The 26,393-nt window shown below is 48.7% G+C and overlaps 1 protein-coding gene across 2 annotated transcripts in view; it reads right to left on the reverse strand.

The window, feature by feature from the left end:
* Positions 1-19,448, reverse strand: part of ZNF341 (zinc finger protein 341) — a 41,073-nt gene extending 21,625 nt beyond the window's left edge. The window contains exons 1-8 of one of the 2 annotated variants that reach the window (XM_087445385.1): positions 19,372-19,448; positions 15,355-15,465; positions 13,374-13,570; positions 10,738-10,887; positions 7,438-7,689; positions 4,327-4,522; positions 2,892-2,982; positions 690-883 (exon numbers count right to left, since the gene is read on the reverse strand). In XM_087445385.1, coding sequence (XP_087301511.1) covers positions 690-883; positions 2,892-2,982; positions 4,327-4,522; positions 7,438-7,689; positions 10,738-10,887; positions 13,374-13,570; positions 15,355-15,465; positions 19,372-19,402 — 1,222 coding nt within the window. In that variant the 5' untranslated portion in view covers positions 19,403-19,448. The remainder of the gene's footprint in view (positions 1-689; positions 884-2,891; positions 2,983-4,326; positions 4,523-7,437; positions 7,690-10,737; positions 10,888-13,373; positions 13,571-15,354; positions 15,466-19,371) is intronic. The other variant, XM_087445386.1, reaches the window with a different exon arrangement.
* Positions 19,449-26,393: the final 6,945 nt, after the last annotated feature.

Raw genomic sequence — 26,393 nt, forward strand, 5'->3', positions numbered from 1 at the left:
TGGAAAGATATCCTAGATTTCAGAAACTTAGCACAAAAAAAGAATGTAAAATATCTCATTAATAATTTCTTCATATTACATGTTAAAATTATATTAATATATAGCATTAAATATATGATTAACATTAATTTCACCCTTTTTTTTTTTTTACTGTTTTTATGTAGCTATTAGGAAATTTTAAACTGTATATGTTGCTCATATTATAATTTTGTTGGACAGCACTGCTCTAGGCCTAGAAGTCCTCAACTCCCATGCAGGAGAGGAATTAAACCACTATCAGGGACAGGATCATTAGCTCAGGGGCAAGTGATGGCCCAGATGACAACCCTACAAACTATAAAGGGTTTTGGAGACCATCTGCCCACAAAGGCCAAATAGGTTTTTCTGATCAACTGATGGTGACTGCCTAGATTGATAAATTGAAAATAGATTTTGAGGCAAGATGCAGGCTCACCAAAAAAGACAGGTGATTGATTAGTGATGTCTGTCATGGGTATAGTATTAGAATAATGCCACACATATTAGATATTTGTCATTCCTCCTTTCATCTTATGCCCCATTTGGTAGATAAAGTAGACTGAATCTCAGAGAGGTCAAGGAAGTTGCCCAAGGTCACAGAGCCAGCAATAAAACTCGTTAAACTGCAGAGGAGAGGTGTGGAGAGAGTGGCATTCCCCATTTCCACCCACCTGTGCTCTCCTCGTCCTCCTGCCTGCTGGGGTTCAGGGCCATGACCTGTACAGTCACAGAGTTGCGAGAGACGGTGCCACCACTGCGCCCCGGAGGCCACACCTTGTGAGTCTGCATGTGTTTCTTGACATTAGACTTCTGGGCAAAGGCACGGCCACATGCAATGCACTGGAAGGGCTTCTCACCAGTGTGGCTGTGGGAACAAGGCTTGTTAGCACCCTCGAGTAGGAATGGAGATGTGACCATAGCCCAGGAGCTCATGACACCAGGAAGTCCCAGACAGAGCATCCAGATGCTGCTGGCCACCATTCTGACACCATAAGGACAAGACCTCTTGCTGAGGCAGGCAGACCAGAGACAGAAAGACCCTGTGCTCTTGGTAACATTACTGAGCTGCTGAATCAACCAGCCCTAGAGCTGACCTTGTCTATGGCCATCTCATACTCTGAGATAGAACATTTCCTAATTGTTTAAGCTCATTTAAAGAGATATTTCTATTATTTGAAGGAGAAAACATCCTAACTGTTGCAGCACAGTGCTTGTACCATTATTTAATACTTTCCTTCAAATCAATTCTGGTTTTTTTGTTTTGTTTTATTTTGATTTTCTGAGGAAGATTCGCCCTGAGCTAACATCTGTTGCCAATCTTCCTCTTTTTTTGCTTGAGGAAGATTAGCCCTGAGCTAAGATCTGTGCCGGTCTTCCTCTACTTTGTATGTGGGTCACTGCCACAACATGGCTGACAAGTGTTGTAGGTCCGTACCTAGGCTCTGAACCTGCGAACTCTGGCTGCCGACACAGAGCGCACGAACTTAACCGCTATACCAGGGGGCTGGCCCCTTAATTCTGTTTTAAAACTTAACATACTTTAAAATGAAGCTTCTTATTGTATGTGGAAAACCACTTGTCATAAACACAAAGTACCCAAAAAATGTAATAATTTATAAAATAATAGTATTACGATCCAGAGCTGCACTATCCAATAAGGTAGACACAGGCCACGTGGACTATTTAAATGTAAATTTATTAAAATAAAATAAAATGAAAAACTCAGTTTCTCAATCATACTAGCCACACTTCAAGTACTCAATAGCCATGTGTAGTTAGTGGCTACCCTATTGGACAATGCCATTTGGGGGCATTTTCATCTCTGCAGAAAGTTCTGTGGGACAGCACTAGTGTAGACCAGTGGTCCTCAACCGAGATCGATTCTGCCCTCTCGGGGACACACGGCGATGTCTGGAGACATTTTGGTTGTCACAGCTGAGGGAGGAGGGGTGCTATCAGCATCTAATGGTTAGAGGTCAGGGAAGCTGCTAAACATTCTACCAGGCACAGGTCAGGCCCCCCAGGAAGGAATAATGTGATCTGAAGTGCCAACGGTGCCCAGGTTGAGAAACCCTGGTCTAGAGAAAAGCCACTGCCTGCTGCAGTCAGCATATGAGTCTTTCCCTCTCTTTTCTCTCTCTCTGTCCCGGGCCCCCCACCCCCCACAAAAGACGAGCAAGCCTGTGAGAGCTGTTAAGAGCGACTAGCACCAAAATGAGGCTTTCTCCTTTGAGTCTCCAAGGACTGAAAGAAATTGAAGAGAATAACATGCTCACTATATCTTTCAGAACTTTTCAACACGACATCCACAAACCACCTAAAACCACATCACGTACCAATGTACGCCACTCTGTGAGAAACCCTGGACAAGTCCACCCTCCACTTCACGAGGGGAAACCTGAGGCCCACAGGGGCTCCTTGCATGTTCTTGGGACAGGCGGTATCACAGTTAGTCCTGAGTGAGCAGAGAGCTCGCAGAGTCACATGCCCAGAGCATGGCAGCCCTTGAGGTCAGCCCTTTCTGCAGAGGTGAGGACTGAGGCACCCCTTACAAGGCACCCCTTGTAAGGCAGGCCTTACAAGCCTGCAAAGCCCCCATCAGTTCAAGTGCATTTCTCCCCGCCCCTCGCCCTGCTCGGACCTTCCCCATCATAGTGGGCAGGCCCCACAGCTTTCACAGATCCCATCACTGCTCCTGAAAGACAAGAGGAAAAACCCTCCTGACCTGGACAGGAGGTCTGAGAATCATGACAGGACAGATGGGGCCTTGATCACCACTTGAGCCAGGAAGCTGAGAAGGGAGCCTTGCTTCACTGTGGATGGCCCCCCAGCAAAGGCTGCCCAGAGCCACCTGCCCCACCATGTCTGGGTACCTTCGAATGTGCTGCTGCAGGTCAAAGTTTTTGGTGAATGACTTGTCACAGTACGAGCACTTGAGTTTCTGAGCCTTTGGCTTCCCCGCAGCTGAAAGACAAGGTGTGAGGAGGGGGTCGTGAGGCCAGGGTACAAGTGAGGGCGCCGAGGGCAGCCGCCAGCCACTCCACCTCCTGGACCTGGGACCAGACAGCCCAGACCCTAGGAGGTCTACACCCAGGGACAGGCAGGGGAGGAAGCCCAGGGAAGTCTCTCACAGTGCCCAGGGGAGGAGAACCAGGACATGCTCCGGCTGGGAGAGTAGGGCAAGCTCCTCAAAGGCTGCCCTCTGCGCTGGGATAAATGCAGCCTCCCTGCTGCGGCCCAGAGGGCTCTGCACGCTCTGCTTCCTGCCAACTCCATCATTCTCTCCACTCAGCTGCAGTGCCACTTGCTAACCCTGAAAGACCTCAAACACGGTCCCCCTCAGGGCCTCTGAACCTGCTGTTCCCCCCTGCCTGGCCTGGCCCTCACATATCCACAAGGCTGTTTCCTTCTCATCCCCAGACGGATAGGGAGCATCATTTTCCAGCCTGTCCCCAGTATTCTCAATCATAGGACCCTGTTAATCTCCTCCCTAGAATAACTCGTAAATATTGATTTATTCTGTCTGTCTCTCCCATTAAACTGTGAGTAACTAAGGGTAGGAAAGTCATGGACCAAGACGCTGGATCCAGTGTCTGACACTGAGCCTGGCACACAGATGCTCAACATGTACGTGTGAAAGGAAGGAAGGCTGACCGGAAAGCCCCTGAAAAGTTCTCGATTTCTCTGCCCTTCCCCACTACCACCACTTTCTGGCACTGCCCCCACTCCCATACTTAGCATCTCTGAAAGGCTGCTTGCCTGCCTAATATGCACTCTCCCCTTCTCCTTTCTTCACAAATCCCCTAAATAATGGGAACATCAATGTTCCTGATTAAAAGAGACGTTTCCCAGCTTCCTTTGCAGCTAGATATGGTCATATGACTAAGTTTTGACCAATGAGATGTAAGCAAAAGTATACAGAACTTCTGGAAGCTGGGACACACTCCTTTTCTCCTTCTTACTGCCCAGAATACGAAATTGATGACTGGAGCTCCAGCAGCCATCTTACACAATGAGGCACCCTAACAACAGAAGCCATGCTCTAGGGGTGGCAGAACAGCAAGACAGAAGAAATGTGGATGACTGGTGACCAGACAGGCACAGGATCTCCAGACTGTCTACCTCTGGTCTTGTTTTGAACAGAAGAAAAACAAAATTCTATCATTTTGAAGTCACTCTTATTTTGGATTTTCCATCACATGCAACCAAACTTAATCCGAACCATCATAAAAGAGAAAACCAGAACTAAACAGCCTGTGGCTAGGCCAATACTGTGGAAAAGATGCCCATGGCAGGTTGCTGGCCCACCTTCTGGGAGTCCACTGGCACCTTTGACCCGTCGGGTCTTCAGTGCTGGCGGGGAGTCAAAGGTGGCCACTGTGCCCCCGGTGGCGCTGGTCATGGGGGCAGCAGGGTTTGGTCCTTTCGGTTTGAATCCCTGTTTTCCGGGGCTGTATACCGGGGGCGTGGGGTACACTGGAGCCTCCACACACTGGTTCGGCACCTAGAAGGACAGCACAGTCAGGGAGAGAGCCCTGAGAAGGGCAAGGAAGAGCTGCCCCAGCCAGGGGTACCCTCACGGTGGCCCTGGCTTATGTCGGCCACTCCCCACCTACATCCCCATCCTAACTCCCCCACAGCTCAGTCACCCCAGCACTGCCAAGAGTCCTTAGAACTTCAGGAAGCCAGCAGGCTAGAAGCAGCCTGTCTGGGTTCAAATCCTGACTGCCACTTACCACCTAAGTGACCTTGGGCAAGCCTTTTAACTTCGGTCTCAGCCTCCACATCTGTAAAATGTGGCCAATCACCGTATCCCTCTCGCTGGGTTGTTGTGAGGATTAAATCAGTTAACATGTAGAGAGCTTAGAACAGTGCCTGGCACAGAGTAAGCACTCAACAAACATCAGCTGTTGTTATCGCCATTACTATTGCTGTTAGTTGTAGTCTGTTAGCACAGGAGAACCAGGAAGTCAGGAAGGTCTGTGCCCTCACTAGTGACTCCACCTGACGCCACACCAGCAGGCATCCTGCAACTGAGAATTGACAGGGCAGCCACAAGAAATGACCGAATGAATTCTCAGCCACTCAAATTCAGTTGACACTAAGCTTATATCGTGACACTGGGGCACTGTGAAGACTCGATTTATTCATCCACCTGTTCATGATTCATTGGTCTTCCCAGACTAGCCTATCCACGATTTCACTTCCTATCCTTCTGTTTTATTTTTCTCCTTAGACTTCTCATTAGCTAATAAATTATGTATTTTACTTTCTTATCTTGTCTATTATCTGCCTGGTTCCACTTTTCTTTACTGCCCCACTCCAGGCCTAGAGCAATGCTTGGCAGAGTGGGTACTCAGTCAGTATTTGTTGAATGAATGAGTTCAGTTATACACGTACTGGGCATCTGATATGGCACCCGTAGGTGCTTCTGCCAAATCGTGTCTGGGCACCATTTCTACACCCTTCCATGCTCTCTCTGAAATGCAGGGGTGGGAAGCTTGGAACCATATGCCCAGATTCCCTTGCCAGCATGGTTCTGAACACAGATAGATTCTGCCCATGAGAAGCATCTGCATGAGATCCGGAAGGCAGAAGGGAGGTAGAAGCTGTTCTCCTCAGGCAGCCATGGAGGGAGACAGATGGGTTTGCAGTCATGAGTTCTGGAGGGGCTGGCTGAACTCTACATTCCCCTCCTGACCAGCAGCCGGAGGACAGCAGGGAAGCTAGAACATCAGCAAGAGAATCCTACAGTCTCCTCACCTCTGGGCGCAGGAGCAGCGTCCTGGCTCTCCAGGTCAAGCTATGACAGCGAATCTGAAAACCAGGGGAGCCTGCCAACCCTGCCTCTTGCTCCCCTAGCCCTTCCATAACTTTGTAAGCACCTAACTTCCTGTATTAAATCCCTCTGCCAGAAATACCTAGAGTGGTCTCTATTTTCCTGACTGATACAGCACTCAATAAATATTTGTCACATGCATGAATTCACCTGTCATTCAAAGTCATTTCTGAGCAATTATGTGACAGCAATTACCCTCGTCAGCTCTGCAAGGGGAGTTCCCATTTTAGAGGGAAGGAAACTGAGGTCAGAGGGCCCTATCTCAGATACCTATTACAGGTGTCTCGCAGGGCAGGTACTCTGCTAGGACACAAAGCCCAAGACGACTCAGGCTCTGCCCTCAAAGAGGACCCTCATCCACGTGGAAAAGAAACAACGGCAGCTCCCCCTGTGCTGGTCCTCTCTGCCTAGCAGGCCACCAGCGTCCTCTCAGCATCTCACTAACTTCATTTTTTTCTAATTCAATGAAGTCTTTAGGGAAGCTTGCTTTATTCTCCCAGGCCAGGGCAAATCCCCTCACAGGATCTCATAACATCACGCAGTTGGTGGTGGGATTTTCCCACTGGTCTGGTTCTCCTCACATAGAGATGCCACCTGACATGGGATGTTTGTATAGCCAGATTCTAGGGTGAGTCAGGGTTAATGTGACCACAAGTGCAGGTGTCTGGGAAGGTTCTATGAACTCTCAGCGCCTTGAGAGTAGACTGTAGCTCAGAACTCCTCAGCTGGGAATTAGTATGGTGCATATGGCACACTGATTGCATAACGGCCTCAATTCTATACTTCTCCCCATACCCACGCCCTGGGCAGTGTGACTTGGCAGCTTTTCCCATCAAGAGGAGGAGTCTATTTCCCTACTCCTTAAATCTAAGCTGGCCTTGTGACCTGCTTTGACCAAGAACAGTAACACTGTGTCAGTTACAAGTCTAAGCCTCAAGAGGCCTTGAGCATTTCTGCTCGCATTACTGCGCCTCCAGCACTGCTGCAAGGATACACCTGGCTAACCTGCTGGAGGATGAGATGCATGGAGCAGAGCTGGGTCACCCCACTCGACCCGCCCCAGACCATCCTAGAGCAGCCGACAGCCAACTATCTCCAGACACACAGGAGAGCCCAACCAAGACAGCAGTTGCCAAGCTGGCATCGTAGACATGAGGACATAAACACTTTTTGCTATATATCACGGAGGTTTTGTGGATATTTCTTACACAGCCATAGCTAACCAATATACCTAGCTTGTTAAAAAATATAAGAGACACTCACATAGATAATTTTTTGGAATCCTCTCCCCAAAAGGCAAGTATTCTCCGACCGAGCACTCCCTGAGGGTGGCTTGTATTTCTGCAACAAACTCCACTGCCTACCACCTTCTCCCGGTTTACATTTTACATTTACAGGCTTGACGGCTTGACTGAAGTCCTTCTCTCTGATGATGTGGCACACTCCCTGATCTGGTTTTGCCCCCATGGTATCTCAGCACGGTGTCTAGCACACAGTTGGTGCTCATGGAAGGTTCAGGTTACCCACGATGACCACGACCAGCTTCTTCCCCTCCACCTCCGACCCCCGCCTCTGCTCACCTCCAGGGGTGGGTAGGGCTGCATTCCCAGCGCCTGGATCTCCACCGTCCCACTCCCAGCCAGGGGTGCCGTGGCACTGTACACCTCCACCACGCCATTCCCACCAGGGTTGGGACGCCCGGGGGGGCCCAGGCTCTGGGGTGGGGGTGGCGGAGGCTGGGGGGGTGGGGGTGGGGGCAGTGGTGGAGGCGGTGGAGGAGGTGGTGGAGGCTGGGTGAGGTAGCTGGGCGCAGAATGCATGTTCAGGTTGCTCTGAAATCAGAAGAGAAAATTAAAGTGATCATAGCCTCTTGATACCAGCTGTCTTGTTTATCAAAGAGGAAGGATATTTGCCTTAGCCAGTCACGTGGCAGGAACAGCCCCTCACAAGGTAGCTCAGAGGATGGGGCTGAGAGAGGACACGGGAGCAAAGGCCTGGGAGAATTCAGAGGCATCAGCCTGGTGCTGCTACCCCTTTTCTCTACGAAAGTCAGCAACAATGGCCCAAGTGGACAGGTAAGAGTTCATACAGCAGGCCTGACGCTGTCTTTTGAAGGGCCTGCTTATAGGACGGGCATCTGAGAACCTGCCTTGTGGAAGATTCCCTATGACAATAAGGCTGTCTTGCTCACCTGGGGCACTGACCACACTGTACCAGGTCACCTAGATTGTCTGTACAAAAATGTGATTTATGGTGAACACCTCCTTCCCATCTGGGAGTCTGGAATTTTGGTCATTGCGGCTGGATACCTACACGACCAATCCCAAATGAAAGCCCTGGCCTTGGCGTGTCAGGTGTGCTTCCCTGGGCAGAAACACTGCACACATATTGCTGTTCTTCACTGCTGGAGGAAGAAGTATGTTTTGTGCAGCCTCTCCCTGCTTCCTCAATGAGAAGAACTTTGCAAACTTGCACCTGGATTCCTCCAGAATCTGGCTGAGGTGTCTTTTTCCCTTGCTGATCCTGCTGTATATCCTTTTGCTGTAATAAACCACAGCCATAAGTAGAAGCGTCCTGCGTCCTGGGAGTCTTTCTAGAGAATCACTGAATGTGTGGGTGGCTGTGGATCCCTGAAACACAGCCAGTAACCTCTAGAAATTTACTCTACAAAAATAATCAAGCAGGTGGGCAAAGATATCTGTACATAGATGGTTATTCCAGTAGTTTTTATAACAGTAAAAAATGGCAATGACCTACATATCCTTAAATAGAAGCCTGGCTAAAATGAGGATGATCCATCTACACAATGGAATCCTTTGTGGATGTTAAAAGGATGATGCTGATCAGTATTTCATATGGTGTGCTCCTTTTTTTTTTTTTTTTTTTGGTGAGGAAGATTGGCCCTGAGCTGACATCTGTGCCCATCTTCCTCTATTTTGTATGTGGGATGCCGCCACAGCATGGCTTGACAAGTGGTGCATAGGTCCATGCCCAGGATCGGAACCCACGAACCCCAGGCCACCAAAGCAGAGCACGCAAACTTAACTGCTACGCCGCCGGGCCAGCCCCCTAGCCTGATCCTCTTAATGGCCGTTTCTTGGCTTCTACAGTCAAACATGTTTGGGGGAAAATCCAGGGTGACAAAATCAAAAATATTTCTTTACTGAAAGAAAAGCCCAGGGACAGAGCAATGGAAGCAGCAGATGGAATGCCTCTACCCTGGGCTGGTTTGACCAGAGATCATTTCTGTATTGGAAAAGCCCAAGGAGCCACTGTTCCAAGGAATATTTTGTTGTTTTTTTTGTGTGTGAGGAAGATCAGCTCTGAGCTAACATCTGCCAATCCTCCTCTTTTTGCTGAGGAAGACTGGCCCTGGGCTAACATCTGTGCCCATCTTCCTCCAATTTATACGGGATGCTGCCACAGCATGGTCTGACAAGCAGTGCATCGGTGTGCGCCCGGGATCCGAACCCGGGCCGCCAGCAGTGGAGTGCGCGCACTTAACCACTACGCCACGGGTCCAGCCCCTCCAAGGAACATTTTGGAAAACACTGATGTAGAACTACAGGCATAAATAATGATGTTAAACAAAAGGTAAAAACAAGAAAAGCAACTTCCAGTGCATATAACATGACCCATTTCTTTTCTTTCTTTTTTTTTTTTTTTTGTGAGGAAGATCAGCCCTGAGCTAACATCCATGCTAATCCTCCTCTTTTTGCTGAGGAAGACCGGCTCTGAGCTAACATCTATTGCCAATCCTCCTCCTTTTTTTTTTTTTCCCCTCAAAGCCCCAGTAGATAGTTGTATGTCATAGTTGCACATCCTTCTAGTTGCTATATGTGGGATGCGGCCTCAGCATGGCCGGAAAAGCGGTGCGTCGGTGTGTGCCCGGAATCCAAACCCGGGCCGCCAGCAGCGGAGCGCGCGCACTTAACCGCTAAGCCACCGGGCCGGCCCAACATGACCCATTTCTATAGATGTGTGTATTATAAATATATTAATATAAAAAGCTGTTTCTATCTCTACTGCAATCAAAGGTTAGGAAAGCCAGACCACCATTTTGGTAGTGTTTTCTTTGGGTGAAGGGAGTATGGGTGATTGATTGATTTCCCAACTTCTATTTTGAAAAATTTCAAACCTACAGAAAGCTTGCAAAAAGAATACACTGAACACTCTTTATACTTCATGTAATTCAAAAGTTGTTACCATTTTGCCACATCCACAATGTGAGTGTTTGTGTGTGTACATACACACGCATATATATTTGTGTTTTGTCAAGCCACTTGAGAGTTAGGTCCAGACATCAGGATACCCTATTCCTCAATACTGTGCTCAGATGCATCTCCTAAGAACAGTGATATTCTCCTATGTAACCACAATACCAGGATCACACTCGGGAAATTGAATATACATTACATAATATAATACATAATACTATTATCTAAAATATTCAAATTCCTCCATATTCTAATTCCCCCAAGTGTCCCAATAATGCCTTTATAGTTTTTTCCCCCTGATCCAGGATCCAACCAAGAGTTGCACATTGTAGTCAGTTGCCATGTTTCTTTAATTTCCAGATCATGAATAATTAAACTTTTTTTTTTTTTTACTTTTCTTTGGTGTATTTTCTATTGGACATGGAACACTTCTGTTAAGAGTAAAAATAGCTGGACTGTGGCTGTGAAACCCCAAAGTCATATTCTGGGTCTCAACTGCACGTGGCAGCTTCCCCACCCAGGGCAGGTCTGGCCAAGGGGAGGCTGAGAGTCTCCTCGGCCTGAGGGAGAGCTGGGGCCAAACCCCCGGCCTTCTACAAGATTCTGATTCTGCAGGAGTCAACATGCAGGCCCGGAATCAAGACCCTGTGAGAAGCTCCTTACCTGCACTGGTGAGGGGCCCTGGGGCATGGGCTGGTCCAGAGACGTGAAGGCCGACATGGCAGACATGAGCACGTCATCGCTCACCAAGATATTCCCCTGCACCAGGGTCTGGATCAGCGGGGATGGGGGCACTGTGATATATGTGGAGATCTAGACAGTGAGAGAAAGAGAGACTGAGGACACGTCTGAGGCTCTGGAAGGAAGTGGAGGGCAGGACGCAAAAGATCTGGGTCTGGAGTCCCACAGACCTGGATTCCATTTCCACCTCTGCTGCTCCCTGCTGCATGACCCCTGGGAAAGTCACTCCACCTCTCTGAACCTCCACTTGCTCATCTATCAAATGAGGAGAATAAGTCACACCCCCCTGTAAGGCACATCTGTGACGTAGCAATAATACTTCCTGGCATCTATCCTAGAGAAACACTCACACACGTCCATAGGGAGTCCATGAACACGATTCCGCACCACCTTATTTCTAATAGTGATAAACTAGAAATAACCTCAATGTCCATCAATAGGGGAATGGATTAAAAAATACAATATAGTCATGGATAGAATACTATACAACAGGTAAAATGTATGAAAAAGGCATGAAAAATCAAATTATATAATTACATGTACCTTATGTATAAATATTTAAGTATGTGATAGTATCTTACAAGCTTGAGAAGGATATCCATCAGTAGTTACCTGGTGGAAGGAGAGAGGAATAGTGCCCAAGGGGCCTTGATTTGTAACATTCTAACTTTTAAAAAATAGAAGGGAAACATGTATTATTTGCAAATGTATAAATTAATAATAAAAATAATAATATGCTCTGGGGGTAATAGTGAGGATGAAAGGCAGACCTTACAAGAGTGTGAAAGGTGCCGTGACTGCTCCTCTCAGCAGATGTAAAGGGTGTTTTGTTCTGTTTATTTGTTGCTTTTCCTTACTGGCAGGCCCTGGCATCTTTCCAGGTTGCCTGTCTCTCTGGGACCTCTGGGGACAACAGCAACTGAGCCCTGGAACCCAGAGTTCCTGTTCAAACAGGATGTCCTTGCCCTCAACCAAGCAAGGAGAGGCCAGGCACGTTAGGGAAACGCCCCACGTCGTGGCCAGGAGAGGCAGCGTGGATCCTGATTCACATGTATTTTTACAATGTCACATGCGTTAGGCTGTGTCCATCCAAGTCACTTGGGCAGAGGGATTCGTGTTTGCCCATAACCGACCACTTGTGTTCTGAAGTTATTTCCTTGCCCAAGACTGGAGGAATTTCCCTCTCTCCTTTTATTGAAAAAAAAAGGAGGACAGGAATATTTTCTGCTAACAAAACTCATAATCAAGGAGTGAGAAAAACAACTATGTCCTGTGTTAGAAGATGTCTGTGGCAACTTGAAAAGTTTCAGTCTACACGTCCTGTGGGTCTAGGGGTGAACGCTTTTATTTTGATGGCAGGAACTTTGTCTACACAGTGGATGAAGATAATGTTTTAAAGGAATAACAAGACAAGAGGAAGTCCAAGGGAAATCTGACTCCTTGACCCGGCATCCTGAGACATGCCCAGCCTCCTTTATGAGGATTCTTTAAGCCGTCTAAGAGCCCCCACCCACAGTGTCTTTGCTCCAGAACTGTGTTCTGGAATGAGGACTCTGGAAGTTTCTCCAGATACCTCCAGCCTGGCCCTCTGCCCTGACCTCCAGACTTGTTTATCGGTCTGCATCTTCACCGCCTCCACTTAAAGGTCCAATGGGCATCTCAAATCCAATGTACCCAGCTAAAATCCCGACATCCCCCCCAATCTTCTCCTGGCTGTTTTCCCCACTTTGGTTAATGGCAACCCCAACTCTGGAGTCACCCCTGACTCCTCGTGATCTCACACCCCACATCCAATCCATCCACAAACCTGTCGGCTCCATCTTCAAAATATTTCCCAAATCTCATCCCTTCTCTCCACCTCCACCACCACCACCACTGCCTGGATTTGTACACAGTCCCCTAGTTGGTCTCCCAACTTTCTCTCTTGACTGCCCTCAAAACCTATTCTCTGTACAGCAGCAGAGTAACCCAGTTAAAGGGTAAATCGGACTAGACCCCTCTACTGCTCAAAACCCTCCAATGGCTCCCATCTCACTCAGAGTTAAAAGCCCACAAGGCCCATACAATCTGCCAGAATCCACTTGTTGCCTCTCTGACATCATCTCCCACTCTCCTCCTCCTCACTCAGCTCCAGCCACTCTCATTTCCTTGCTGTTCCTGGAATAAACCCAGCACACTCTTGCCTCAGGGCCTTTGCACTTGCTGATCCCTCCTCCTGCAACACGCTTCCACAAAACGGCTGCATGACTCATTCCCTCACCTCCTTAGGTCTCTGCTCAAATGTCACGTCTTCACAGAGACTTTCCCCAAGCACCATACACAAAATGGCAAAACTACCCACCCCTGTCTTGGCATCCCCATCTCTCTGCACTTAACATCCTGAAAAAAGCATATCTTGATACATTTGTTTGGGTACTTACCATCTACCTCGCCCAGCTCCACAAGGGCAGGGACTTGGTCTGTTTGTCCACGGCTATACCCCTGGTGCCTGACACATAGTGGGTGCTCAAAAAAAAGACTTGCTGAGTGGACGAATAAACAAACCATTGAATGAATACCTGGCGATTGGCAGGAGGTGGGGCCTGCTGGACCGCTGTGGGTGCTGCTGAAGGCGTGTAGATGCTGTTAGTGGCCAGTGAGACTGTGGCCAGGGGTGGGGCATTCCCCTGGCACTGTTCCCGCTTGTGGGTCATAAACGCTGGCAGTGAGTTGAACTGCTTCTTACACTTCCCGCAGAGAAAGACGTCCTCGTCATCTAGGGGTCACACCCGCAGAGTGACAGAGGAAGGGGAATAAGAGAAAAAGCAAGAATAAAGGAGGGGGCATCGCAGTGAAAAATGGGGGGAGACTCATGTCTGGACCACAGAGCAGCAAATCTAACAGCATTCTGTGACTGAATGTGCTTGTGTCAAGCGTCAACTTTGTGCTTCCTAGCTTTCAAATCATATCTGTGGGAGTATCCAGCCACGTGCATCCAGGTATCAAAAAATTAGAAATCAGGAAATAATAAGTGGGTTTGCTTCAAAACTGAGAAATTCTGAATCTTTATCCTGCCTGAATTATTTCATCAGTCCCCAAATGGGCCACATGATCACACTTCTCTGTGCCTTTGCCTCCCCTACAACTCCTGCCAAGCTGCCTCTCTCAGAATGACTCGTTCTGCAAGGCTCAGCTCAGACATCACCTCCTCCAGGAAGCCTTCCTAAAGCAGTGGCCACAGTTCCTTCCTCTGGCATGTCTCTCGTATCACACTTTTCCCATCCCCGCCAGACCGTGAGTCTCCTAAGGGAAGAAAATATGTCTTATTTATCACTATAACTGCAATATCTCCTGGGCGCATAGAAGGCTCTCAGTGGATGTTTGTTGAATGAATAAAAAACTAAATGAATGATTAGCTATAGTTAACATCACCCATTATTGAGGGTCTACCACAGGCCATGCACTGTGTCAAGCACTTGACATGTTGTGGCAGAAATGTCTAATTCATTGAATGTCATTCAACATTCACTCTTCCTTCTCAGACAGTAATACAAATTTTAGCAGGAAACACGGCCGTCTAGTTAAAGACTAGATTTCCCAGCCTTCTGGGCAGCTAGACATGTCATGTGACTGAATTTTGACCAATAGGACAAGAGCTGAAGTATACTCTCTACGAGACTTCTTCTTAAAAGGAAGGGGTATGACTTCCACTTCCTTCTTTCTTCCCTTCGTGTTGGCTGGAAAGTGGAAATGAAAGTGGGAGGCTGGAGCAGACATCCTGGACTGCATGTCGAGGGCAATAGGGCCTCAAGAAAGAAGGGGTCTGAGTCTCACCATACCCACCCGAAATCCCCATCAGGACTTCACCAAACAGAGAAATAAACTTCAGTCTCATACAAACCACAAGAAATTTGCATTTCTTATTTACAACAGCTAAAACCAAATCCCAGATATCCTCAAAACATCCCTGTGAGGTAGGACTATTATCTCCATTTTACAGATGTGGAACCTGAGGCACAGAGAGGTTAACTCACTTGCCCAAGGACACAGAGTCAGGAACTACGGGAACAAGGATTCAAACCCAGGTGTGTATCTCTACGTCCCCAGTGTGGTTCCCAAGCGCTTGAAAATGTTTGTGGAGCGAATAAATGAACACATGGACTCACACAGGGCTCTAAAACAAGTCCTTTGCCCTCTCTGTGTCTCAGGGGCCTGGCCTGTAAATTGGAGAGAGTCATGCTCAGCCTGTTCTTTCCATAGAGGGGAAGCTGAGAAATGACTTCGGGTCAAGGGTACAAGCACTGCCAAGTGTGGGAGCTCCCAGTCATTCCCTGTATCATGATCCCCACACTCACTGATTGAGAGAGTGTCCTCAGAGCTAAGCAGAGAAAGGCACAAGCCTGAGGATACAGGCTGGGAGGAAGGCGAGAGGGTTCACACACCAGAGGAGGGCCTGGGGACCACAGTGGGCAGTTCACTCCCACACCCGCCTCATGAGCCCCACTGTTTTTTATGGGGAGCCACTCACCCTTCCCCTGGTGAACCTGAGCAGATACTCACCCAGTGGCTGGATGGCAGGGGGTGCGTTGACGCTCTGGCCTGTTGGATCAGGGACCGCTCCTTGGCCATCCAACAACGACTGGACAGCCAGGACGGTCTGATTGTCCATTCCTGAAGAAAGAAATGCAGCCTCCTTGGAAGGTGGGTCCAGCATCACGTCTGATTTCACTCTTACAAGCCAGACCCACAAGGCCCTCATGGCAAAGATGGCTGGCTGTGCCCCGATACACATTCTCTTCTACTTCCAGTGCAATAGAACCCAAAAGGGGCTGAAATCATGCCCCAGAATAAAGATTACCCTTCCCAGCCGCTCTTGCAGCTAGGGAATGTCTAAGTTCTAGCTAATGGGATGTAAGTAAAGGTGTTCTATGGTAGCTTCTGGACAGTTTTCTTAAAGGCTGCCTGGTACGTGACCCACCTCCCCGTCTTTTTTTTTTTTTTTTTTTTTTTTTTGGTGAGGAAGATTAGCCCTGAGCTAATATCTGTTGCCAATCCTCCTCTTTTTGCTGAAGAAGATTGGCCCTGGGCTAACATCCGTGCCCATCTTCCTCTACTTTATACGTGGGACGCCTGCCACAGCGTGGCTTGATAAGTGGTACGTGGGTCCGTGCTGGGGATCCGACCCTGTGAACCCCGGGCCGCCAAAGCAGAGTGCACAAACTTAACCACTACGCCACCAGGCCAGCCCTATGACTCTCTACTTTGTCCCATTCCATCCTGCTTCCTAGAACAAGAATATGATGGTGGTAACTCTAGCAATCATGCCAGATCATGAGGACAAGGGCCATACCCTAAGGACTGCAAAACAAAAAACTGGAAAGATCCTGGGCCTCTGAGAACCTTGCAGAACAGAGCCACCCTCATAGCTCTGGACTGTCTTCCTCTGGACTGCCATATGAGAGAAACAAATTCTAGCCTGTTTAACCACTGCTAGGTTAGGCTTCTCTCTTACTCATGGCTGAATCTAATCCTAAGTGATACAGCCCCTCTGGAAATCATGTTACCAAGTCTTTCCCATCCACACCCCACAAATCCCACACCTCTGTACTTGGGTATCTTTGCTTCCCTTGTTTTCTGATGTGTGTTTGTCTTTTCTGTTCCTCAATAAACAGTGTAATCTGAATTTGTGGTTGGGGGACTCTGGAGAAGCGAAATACTTCATGTTTTCCAATCAGCTGTCACTGCTGAGGTTCACAGTACACTGTCCAGCCATGACACTAGTCGAAAGACAGACCTCTTCACATTTGAGTGGCCACCACGGCATGCTGCCTCCCTCCCAAATAACCCAGAGGGTGCCTCTCTTCTCTCTCTCCCCACAGCCATCGCTCTGCCTCCAACCTCTCAGCTCTTACACGGATCCAGGCCCAGCTTCTAACTGCACCACAAATTAAAACCATTAGCTCCTGCAGCCAAACAGAATCCAAATTGTCCCCTGTCACAATGCAGGCTGTGTCCCTCCTGAGGCCAGCCCTTCCTCCATCCCCTCCTGCTCCCTCAGAAACCATTCTCCACCAACTGGCCCCTCTCCCCACACCGCCTGCAACCTCTCCTTCCCATCTGCAGCTACACATGCTCAGGTCTCTCTAGAATGCCCCACCTCAAACCCGTGTTCCCATCTCTCCTCCCTCCAACATCAAGCATCCAATGAGGATCAGCTATACCCTCCATCTCCTCTGCCTACCTCCCCATCCTCCTCCACCCACTCTAGTGGGGCTTAAGCCACTGCCATTCCACCAAAATCACCCAAGCCTCCCGGCAGCATCTGACACTCCTTCCTGAAACACTCCTTTCTCTGGCTCCAGGATGCCACCCTTCCTGGGTCTTCCCCCACCTTTCTGCTCGCTCTTTCCTAGCCTCCTTTACTCTCTTCTTCTCCTGTCCATCCCCTAAATGTTTCTATTTTGAAGGGTTCCTTTTGTATGGACTCTCTTCTCTCCCTCTTAAATTCTCCCTGGGCAGCCTCACTCACCCCAAGTCTAGTTCTCCCCAACATCCAGAGTTCCACATCTGGGATTCATGCTCCCCCAAATGAGCTTCAGTAAATCTTCTACCATTTTACATAAAATTATATGTTAGCATTTGAGTGAAAATCTGTATACAAATATTCACAGCAGTTTTATTCATAATAGTAAACAACTGGAAACAACTCAGATGGATGAATGGGTTCAATGGGTGCATGGTTAAACCAACTGTGCTGTATGCATACCAGGGAATACTACTCAGCAATAAAAAGGAACAAATTATTGATATACACAACAATATATGAATCTCCAGGGAATTATGAGTGAAAAAAGCCAATCTCAAAGGTTATACACTACATGATTCCATTTACATGACATTCTTGAAATGACAAAATTTTAGAAATGGAGAACGGATTAGTGGCTGCCAAGCATCAGGGGTGGGGAACAGGGGGAAGGAGGTGTGGCTATAAAAGGGCAACATCTTACAGTGATGGAACTGTTCTGTATATTGACTGGTTGTGAACTATACAATAGTTTTGCAAGACGTTACATTGGAGGGAATTAGGTAAAGAGTACATGGAATCTCTCTGTATTATTTCTTACAACTGCAGGGGAATCTACAGAAAAAGTTAACTATTTCAAAATAAAAATCTAATTTAAAAAATACTTCCTGTCAAAACTCTGGAGACAATAAAAAGATCAGCGGTTGCCAGGGGTTGTAGGGGAGGGAGGAACATGCAGAGCACAGGGGATTTTTAGGGCAGTGAAAATACTCTGTGATGAATTATAATAATGGATATATGTCATTCTATGTAATCTATTAATGTGCAACATCAAGGGTGAATTCTAAGATAAACTATGGACTTTGGATGATTACGATGTGTCAACGCAGGTTCATCCTTCGTAAAAAATCTTCTTTTACTGTTTACCTTTCTATAATTTTATAATTTCTATAATTGGATGTTCTATAATTTCTGTCTCCCACCAGACTGTGGGGCAGAGACTGTCTGGCTTAATGAGTACTGCGAAAATGAATCTCTCCAGCTGGGGGGAGGGTTACCCCCGTTCCTGCCATGGCCCTGAAGTCGCTAAGGCTTCCTCCTCAGTGCCCAGCAGGTACACATGGAGGCTCTCAGGGCTTGCTCGCTCCAAAGCCCACAATTCCCTGCACCTGAGGATCACTCCCATCCTAGGATCCTGCAGACCACAGGACGATCTGTTGGCACCCCGTTTGCCGGTATGGGTCTGGGAGCACCGCATCCCGGCCAAGCACTCGGCCGGCACCAATCCTTTCGTGGTGTAAGTTTGTGAAACTCTGCACCCCAGCATGGTGCACACTGTAGGCAACTAGTGTTTGCTGGTCTGGGTCTGTGAGCACCAAGTTCTGGCCTTGCACGCAGGTGGCGCCTGTCCTTTCCTGGGCTGAATGAGAGACTATGTCACAGCACGAGGCACACAGTTGGGCTCAAGGCAAGTGCTTCAGGGTCAGGACGCCGGGACGCCCAGCCCCTCCCGCCCTGCACACCGTCCCCTCCGTGCGGCCCTCCCCGGGCCTCGCGTCCGCGGGGCAGCCGCCCTCGCCTCGCTGTTCCAGACCTGGCCTGCCCCAGCCTCCCCGGCTGTTCGCTCCAGGAATCCCCTCCCGCGCCGGCCCGAGGCCCTCGCGGCAGGAGCCGTTCAGGGCCGAGGGAGACCGGCTGGGCCGTCCCTCCCCGGCTGTTCCGGTCCCGATGCTCCCCCCCGGGGCCTTCTCTTCCCCGCTGTTCCCGTCCCGTTGCCCCCCCCCCGCGGCGGGCCTCGGCTCCGCGGCTGTTCCGATCCCGATGCCCACCCCGCCACTGAGTCTCATCTCCGCGGCTGTTCCCGTCCCGTTGCCCCCACGCCGGGCCTCGGCTCCCGCGGCTGTTCCCGCCCGGGCCCCCCCCGCCCCGCGCTGTTCCGCCCCGGCGCCCTCCGCCCCGCGGCCGCCGCGCGCCCTGGGCCCGGCGCCGCGAGGACGCGGCGGGAGGGGGCGCCACGCGGAACAGCCGCCTCCCCCGGCCCCGCCGCCGCTCACCCTCCAGGGCCTCGAAGATCGCCTGCGCCATCTTGCAGCCGCCGCCGCCGCGGGAGCCGAAGCGGGGCCACGCGAGCATTGTGGGAGCCGCGGCGGCGGCGGCGGGGTCGGGGCCGCCAGGGGGCGCCCAGGAGCCGCCGCCGAGCCCCCAGTCCCGGAAATCCAGCAGTGGCTCGCAGGACCCCCAGCATCCCGGAGCTCCCCCAGCCCCGCCTCGATGACCCGGTCACCGGCGCATGTGGATCCCCATCTCCGCTTCACTTGAACCCCCAACTCTGCACGCCGATCCCATCTCCGCCGCACACACAGGACCTCCCAAGCCCGTTGTCTGGACCTGCATCCCCGCCACACGGACCCGACCCCTAACTCTGTGACACAGACCCCCGTCCCACTATACGTGAGACGCGCCCCCCCAACTTCTGCAACACGGACCTTATTTCCGCCGCACACAATATCTCCACCTTTGCGACACCAGCCCCTATTCCCATCTCACCTGGACCACTCAACTGTGTCACAAGGACCCCCATCTGCACCTAACACAGGACCCCTGCCCCAATTGTGCAACACTGATTCCCATCCCTTGTCATAGCCTTCTCATTCCCCTCCCACAGTGACCCCCATCTCTGCCTATTCGGAACCACCCGCTTCTCCTTGTGTGACTCCGGTCTCCACCTTGTCTTAATCCCACCTCAACTCAGAGGTTCCCCCATGGCTGTTACATAACCCCTATTTCCACCTCTGGGGACCTCTATTTTCTCTTCACATAGATGTCCATCCCTGCCTCTTGGGGACCCCATTTCTGTCACATAACCTCCCCCAACAATACGCACCTTAGCAGCCCCCAGCCTGGCCTCATAGAAAGCCCATCCAGGTCTCCCGGGGATCCTCCCGTCCCTCACTGGGATTCCCCACCACACACAGACCCGTCTTTCATCTTCGTTTATGCTCCATCAGCATCTCACTGAGGACTTACTGTGCATCACGTCCCATAATAGCTCCAGGAATATAGTGGTCCTCTCAGTGGAGTTAGGGGTGGAGGGAGCAAACAGACATTAAATCTTAAAAATTATTTAATTACTAGGTGTGATCGTGGCTTAAAAGAAGTACACTTGGGCCACAAGGAAGAGCCAGGGAGTGAGTTGAGGAGACAGGGGAACCATGGAGGTGCCATCAATCATGATCTCTCCCCAGAGCATGGCCATATCTTAGTACAACTTGGACTACCATACATCTGACTCTAAATGTTCTCCTTGTGTTTTCTTAAATACCTATTTTAGCCTCATGCAAAGCAATAATCACAATCACAATTTCCATTTTCTTATATTCACTAAATGGATAACTCCTAAAATTAAAAAAAAAAAATCATTTAAAGCTCTGCTGCCTTTGTGGAACACTGCCAACCACTCTTCCTGATAAGTTGCCTCAAAGAACCTCTACCTATACACCCCCTTAAGGCCCATTTCTACCCACAAACTCCCCCTCCTGCCCCAAACCCCATTCCTGTCCCCTCCTTCCCAGCTATACCCTTCCCCTTCCTATCCTTTCTTGCACTGCAAGCTCTGAGCAAATGTCCCCCACAGAGAACCCACCCTTCTCCCAGATTCCATGCCCCGCCCCTTTCCTGGGAACCCTGGAGACTCAGGGCCCACTTCAAGCCCTAAACCCCCTTCCCATTGTCTCTCTGGCAGGAGTAAGGCCAGGGTTCCTCTTCCCTGTCTTTCCTTTAACATCCCCAATAATCCAATGGCCTCAGATTCTCATCATCTCTCCCCTGCAAGAGTTTCCCAATATAACCGTTATTTTTTAATCAAATAATATACTAATACATTCACATTCATTTAATTAATTTAAAAATATTTATTGAGTACCTATTGTGTGCTAGACACTGTTCTAGATGCAGGGGATGCAGCCATGAACAAAAAGACAGAAATCCTTGCTTTCGTGGAGTCATAGCCCAGCAGGTGAGATGGGCTGTAAACAAGAAAAAAAAGAGAAATGTTCCATGACTGTGAATATTTTTGGAGGAGAGGAGGGAAAGCTACTTTAGACAGGGTGGTCAGGGAGGGCTTCTCTGAGGGGGTGGACCTGAGAAATGAGATGGAGTCAGATGGAGAAAAGGGAACAGAAAGGCAGAGCTTATTAGCTATATTATCTTGGGCAAGTGCAAAGGCCCTGAGGCCAAAATGAAAGGAATCCAAGGACTGTGAAGGGCCACCTGAGGAAAAGAAGTGAGGTATGGGTACAGGAGGATGAGGATGGAGAGATGGACAGGGCCACAGTGAGGGTTTGGGTTTTATGCTGAGGGTAATGGAGGCACTGGACAGTAAAAGATTCCGCCAACACAGGCCTTGGAAGCTTTCCATGTATTTCCATACGTCCGGGTGCATATACACATGTTGATTTTTATCTGCTCTTCAGGCCTTTGCACATGCTGATCTCTCTTACTAAAATGCTGTTCTCCCACCCCCACCCCTATCATGGGATACTCTTTGGCCTTTGGAAGTTTCCCTTTTCTCCATCCTCTCATTAGGGAGCCCCCTGAACAAGGGAGGTGCTTCATCCATTCTGGATGGACCTCAGGGTCTGGCACAAAGGCAACATGGGACAGGCTTGTTAACTGACTACCTGACTGATGGAACAACTCAGTGAACTTTCAAGGATGTAGAACCCTACCTCCAGCAATCTCCCCAGTCAGGCTGCCTCCTGCTCCAAACTTTCCACTCCTCACCTCTATTTATTCCTCCACCAAAAATCTATCTGTCCTATGTCATGTTCCCCTAGGGCCAGCTGGTTGGCACTAAACCTAATCCATCACAGCTTAGAGACTCCTGGAGTAAGTGATGTAGTAATTTCAGGCATGAAGCCAAGCAGGGAGGAGGGAAAGTTTGGGAAATTTCCAGTGTCTCCCTCCACAATGAGTGCTCCAGCCACTTCAGAAAAGTTAACTTGTCTAGGGGGAGGAGAGAAATCATGAGCAGCTTAAATCAGACTCCCAGCTGCAAGAGGAAGAAAGTGAGGACGCACAAGGCAATGCTGGGCCCTGACATCTCATTAGGTTCATCGGGATTGGTAGGAGACAGCAAAGCATGGTGGTGGTTATGGGCTGAATTGTGTCCCCCCAGAATTCATATATTGACATCCTAACCCCTAATACCTCTCCTATATTTGGAGATAGGGCCTTTAAAGAGATAATTAAAGTTAAATGAGGTTGCATAGGTGGACTCTAATTCAATATGACTGATGTCCTTATAAGAAGAGGAGATTTAGACATACACATAGACTAAAGGGTGACCATATAAGGATACTATGAGAAGGCAGCCATCTGCAAGCCAAGGAGAGAGGGCTCAAAAGAAACCAAACCCACAGACACCTTGATCTTGGACTTCCAGCCTCCAGAATTATGAAACAATAAATTTCTGTTGTTTAAGGCACCTAATCCATGGCATTTTGTTATGGAAGCCCTAGCCAACTGATCCAATGGTTTGCTCTAGATCAAAGACTCTGGAGCCAGGGGCTGGATTCCAATCCTGGCTCCATCATGTATTAGCTATGTCATCTTAGGCAAGTTACTTTGCTTCTCTGTGTCTGTCTCCCATCAGTTAAATGGGCATGATTATAGTACCTACCTCATATGGTTGCTATGAGAATGAAATGGTTAATAAAGTACTTAGGAAACAATTCATGGCATACAGCATGTACTCTGTAGGTGCTCGTTAAATAAATAAATTCAATTACACTGGGCAAAGATGAATAAACAGGCCCTGCTCTGAGGAACTCAGAGTTATGTACAATCAAAAATGGTCACCAGGCAATGGCAAGTCTTCTCATATGGCAACTCTTTACCTTGGGCTCCTTGAGGGAAAAAACTTACTAATATCTCTGAGAAGGGCTTGGCAAAAGACAACACTCAGGAAGAACTTGCTGAACCACATAGTTTCCAAACACCCTCTCCTGATGCTGGCCACGTCTCAGGCCTTGGACGCTGATTCTTCATGGGAGTATCAGGTGATATTTCTAGAAGTTCTGTTTGGTTCCTTTTCAAATTTTTCATGTTTTTTCCCCCAGTATATAGTTTTCTGTTCCCTGTAGCCATTTTCTAGCTTTAAATCTTGTGTGCACAATTTTTAAAAACTTGTGTCTGTAAATATCTGAAGTCTATGTTGACCTGTTGTGCCCATGTGTGTTATGAGAGGTTCGGGGATTCGATCAGAGATGTAAAAGAAACTTTCCACTCCAAACAAATGGACTGAAGGTATATTTGATTATATAGAGGAGAGTAAAGGCAATAGTCTGCAAACAGATCTGAATAGGTCAAATAATAAGAGGGAAGAACACCAGCTCTATTGGAAAGGGAAACACCAGATCGGCTGAGATAGCAGCAGATTGAATAGGTCATATAATAAGAGGAAAAAACATCAGAACGATCAGAACAGGAAACAGCAGATCGACTGAAGGGAAATAACACAAATCAACCAGAAAGAGAAACACCAGGTTGACCATAAAGAGAACACATCAGATCAGTTACTCACAACATCCATGCCCCACTGCCGGGAGAGTCCCTTCAATTGACACGGCTGGGCGGGAATCACACATTCTGGGCAAGGCGTCCATTCCACAGGTGAGACTCTCACCAGGCCTCAGTTTTCAGCAGTTTATATAAGCAGTTACAGACTTTACAGAGCAAGCATTCAGTGCTCCCATGCACAAATGGTTATCAGTGGGGTACGTGCACTGAGCCTCCTGGCTATTGTCCCAGCCAGGCAGTTGTGTACGTGCATTGTTTTCCCTGGTTATTGTCCCAGCCCTGCACAGACTGCCAGTCTGCCCCAGGCCATGACGCCCAAAGGACCTTGAAATTCTTACAAATTGCAACTGTCTCCGTGGGAGAACGGCCAGTTCCTGGGAAAAAGGCCAGTTCCCACCACACAGAAAGCAGCTTTATATTTCTTTGTGTGTTGGTGGCTGTAGGTTAATGGAACAGCCAAACATGGCTGCACTCATGTCAAGACAATGTGTTGTGTCTGTTGATTCTTCTTCATGAAGCCTTGGGTGCCTGGTTATCTCTGATTATGTGCTGATAATCACCTTGAAAAACTATTTGTGGTGGTTCCCTGAAGCCAAAGATAGATGTGCCTTTCTTCAGAGAGGCTTTGCATTCGCTTTTGCCAAGGGTTTAGGGGCACTTTCAGTCAGTTATCACCTCAAACCAGGTTTTCAGTTCGTGGCTTGAGATTTCTTGGGCTACCACGCTCTACTCTCTGCGGTGCAAAAGGACTCATCAATGGTCACAACCTCCCAAGGAAGGGATTTAAAAAAATTCCCCTTTCCTTTTCCTTCAACTGTTCTGCTCAGCACCAAGGCAACATTTTCTGAACTTCCTTGGCTTCTAGTGGTGTGGGGTGTGCAGCAGGTTCATATCAGGTTAAACTTGAGATGAAACCCTTTTGGGTCTCAGCTTAATGGGAGGAGATTCTTCTACAAGAATCCCCACTTGGACAGGCCCTGGACTTTCACTTCTGTGCCTCTTTCTCTATGCGGTTCACAAACTGAAACCCACAGAGTCAGTATTGGCAAATGCTGTCATGTCATAAATAGCTTTGGTCAGCCAATATTCCAATCTTCCTGTTAACTGGTTACCAGCTTTCACCTAATAATTGACCTGGGCATTCTCCAGGCTTTTAAGCACTTCAGTGTTTTTCAGAGGAAATTTTTATATTTTATTTAACATCGCCACTATTTTCAGAGGAAGGATTAACCGAATAAACCAGTCCACCATTACCAAAAAAAAAAAGAAAAGAAAATCCAGTTTCAGCGATAAAACAGGCCCAGCATAATTCCCCCTTCACTGACCTCTGATATCATTTTCTGACAGTAACCTAGGCAATAATATCACAGATAAATACCACATGGCCCAAGTACTAGGGGATACCCTCACAAGTCACAGCCACCACTCAACATGTAGTTGTTATCCAGTGACAACTCCACACAGTGACATCATATATAAATGTCTGGGAGATGACAACCCAAAACTGTATTGCTTCAACAAGCATACGTTGGGCACCCCCTGTGTGCTAAGTGCTGGGCTTACAGCAGAAAACAAGACAGGCAAGGTTTCTGCCCTCATGGAATTTACAGTCTGGTAGGGCAATGGACAACGAATATGCAGCAAACAACAATTTCGACGAGTAAAATTCTATGAAGAAAATAAAAGAGGGTAATGAGTGAGAGTGGGCAGTGCTACTTCAGATGGGATATCTAGAAAAGCCTCTCTGAGGAGGTGGCATTTGAGCTGAAATCCGAAGGTTGAGAAAGAGCCAGGCATAGGCGGAACTGAGTGTGATGCATACCAGGCAGGGAAGTAGCAAGCGCAAAGGAGCACTGAGCGCTGAGGAAGGAGCATTCTTGGCACGCTCAAGGAACAGCAAGGAAGCCAGTTCGGCTAGAGAGGAGTGAGTGAGAGGGCAAGTGACGGAACATGAGGTTAGAGAAGGAAGCAGGGGCTAGATTATACAGTCTTCTCTGTGGGCCGCGGGAAGGAGCTTGTATTTAAAGAATAAACGGAAGCCAGTGAGGGTGCCAAGTGATTCATGCTCTGGGAAGATCGCTATGATCACTGTTACCCAATCAGAGCTGTCATGTATAAAGACGAGGCCTGGCTCCTCTCAGCGTCACCCTCCCAACTCTGGGAAGGGCGGCTCCTCTTTCAGGAAACCTCCTTCCAAGCTCACTGGAGACACACTTCCTTCCAAGCGGGAAAAAAATACGCTTTCTGATTGGACAAATCCAAGCGTGTGACGCTAACCTTCCTTAGGTCGAGTCCGGCGGAGCCCACTGTGATTGATTACAAGCTCTCCCCTCTCTTCCAATCAGACCGCTAATAGGGAGAGTGCGTGCGTCCCATTCCTCCTGTGAGATGATTGCGCCCTGTGATTGGCTCTCCCTATGTGAGTGACAGCAGACACGGTCTATGGGCTCAAAGACGCGGCTGCGGGTTGTGCAGTCGGAACCTGGGGCTGTCAGTG

The sequence above is a fragment of the Ceratotherium simum genome, chromosome 21 (genome assembly GCF_057802395.1).
Source record: "Ceratotherium simum simum isolate JZ-2026a chromosome 21, ASM5780239v1, whole genome shotgun sequence".
NCBI lineage: Eukaryota > Metazoa > Chordata > Mammalia > Perissodactyla > Rhinocerotidae > Ceratotherium > Ceratotherium simum.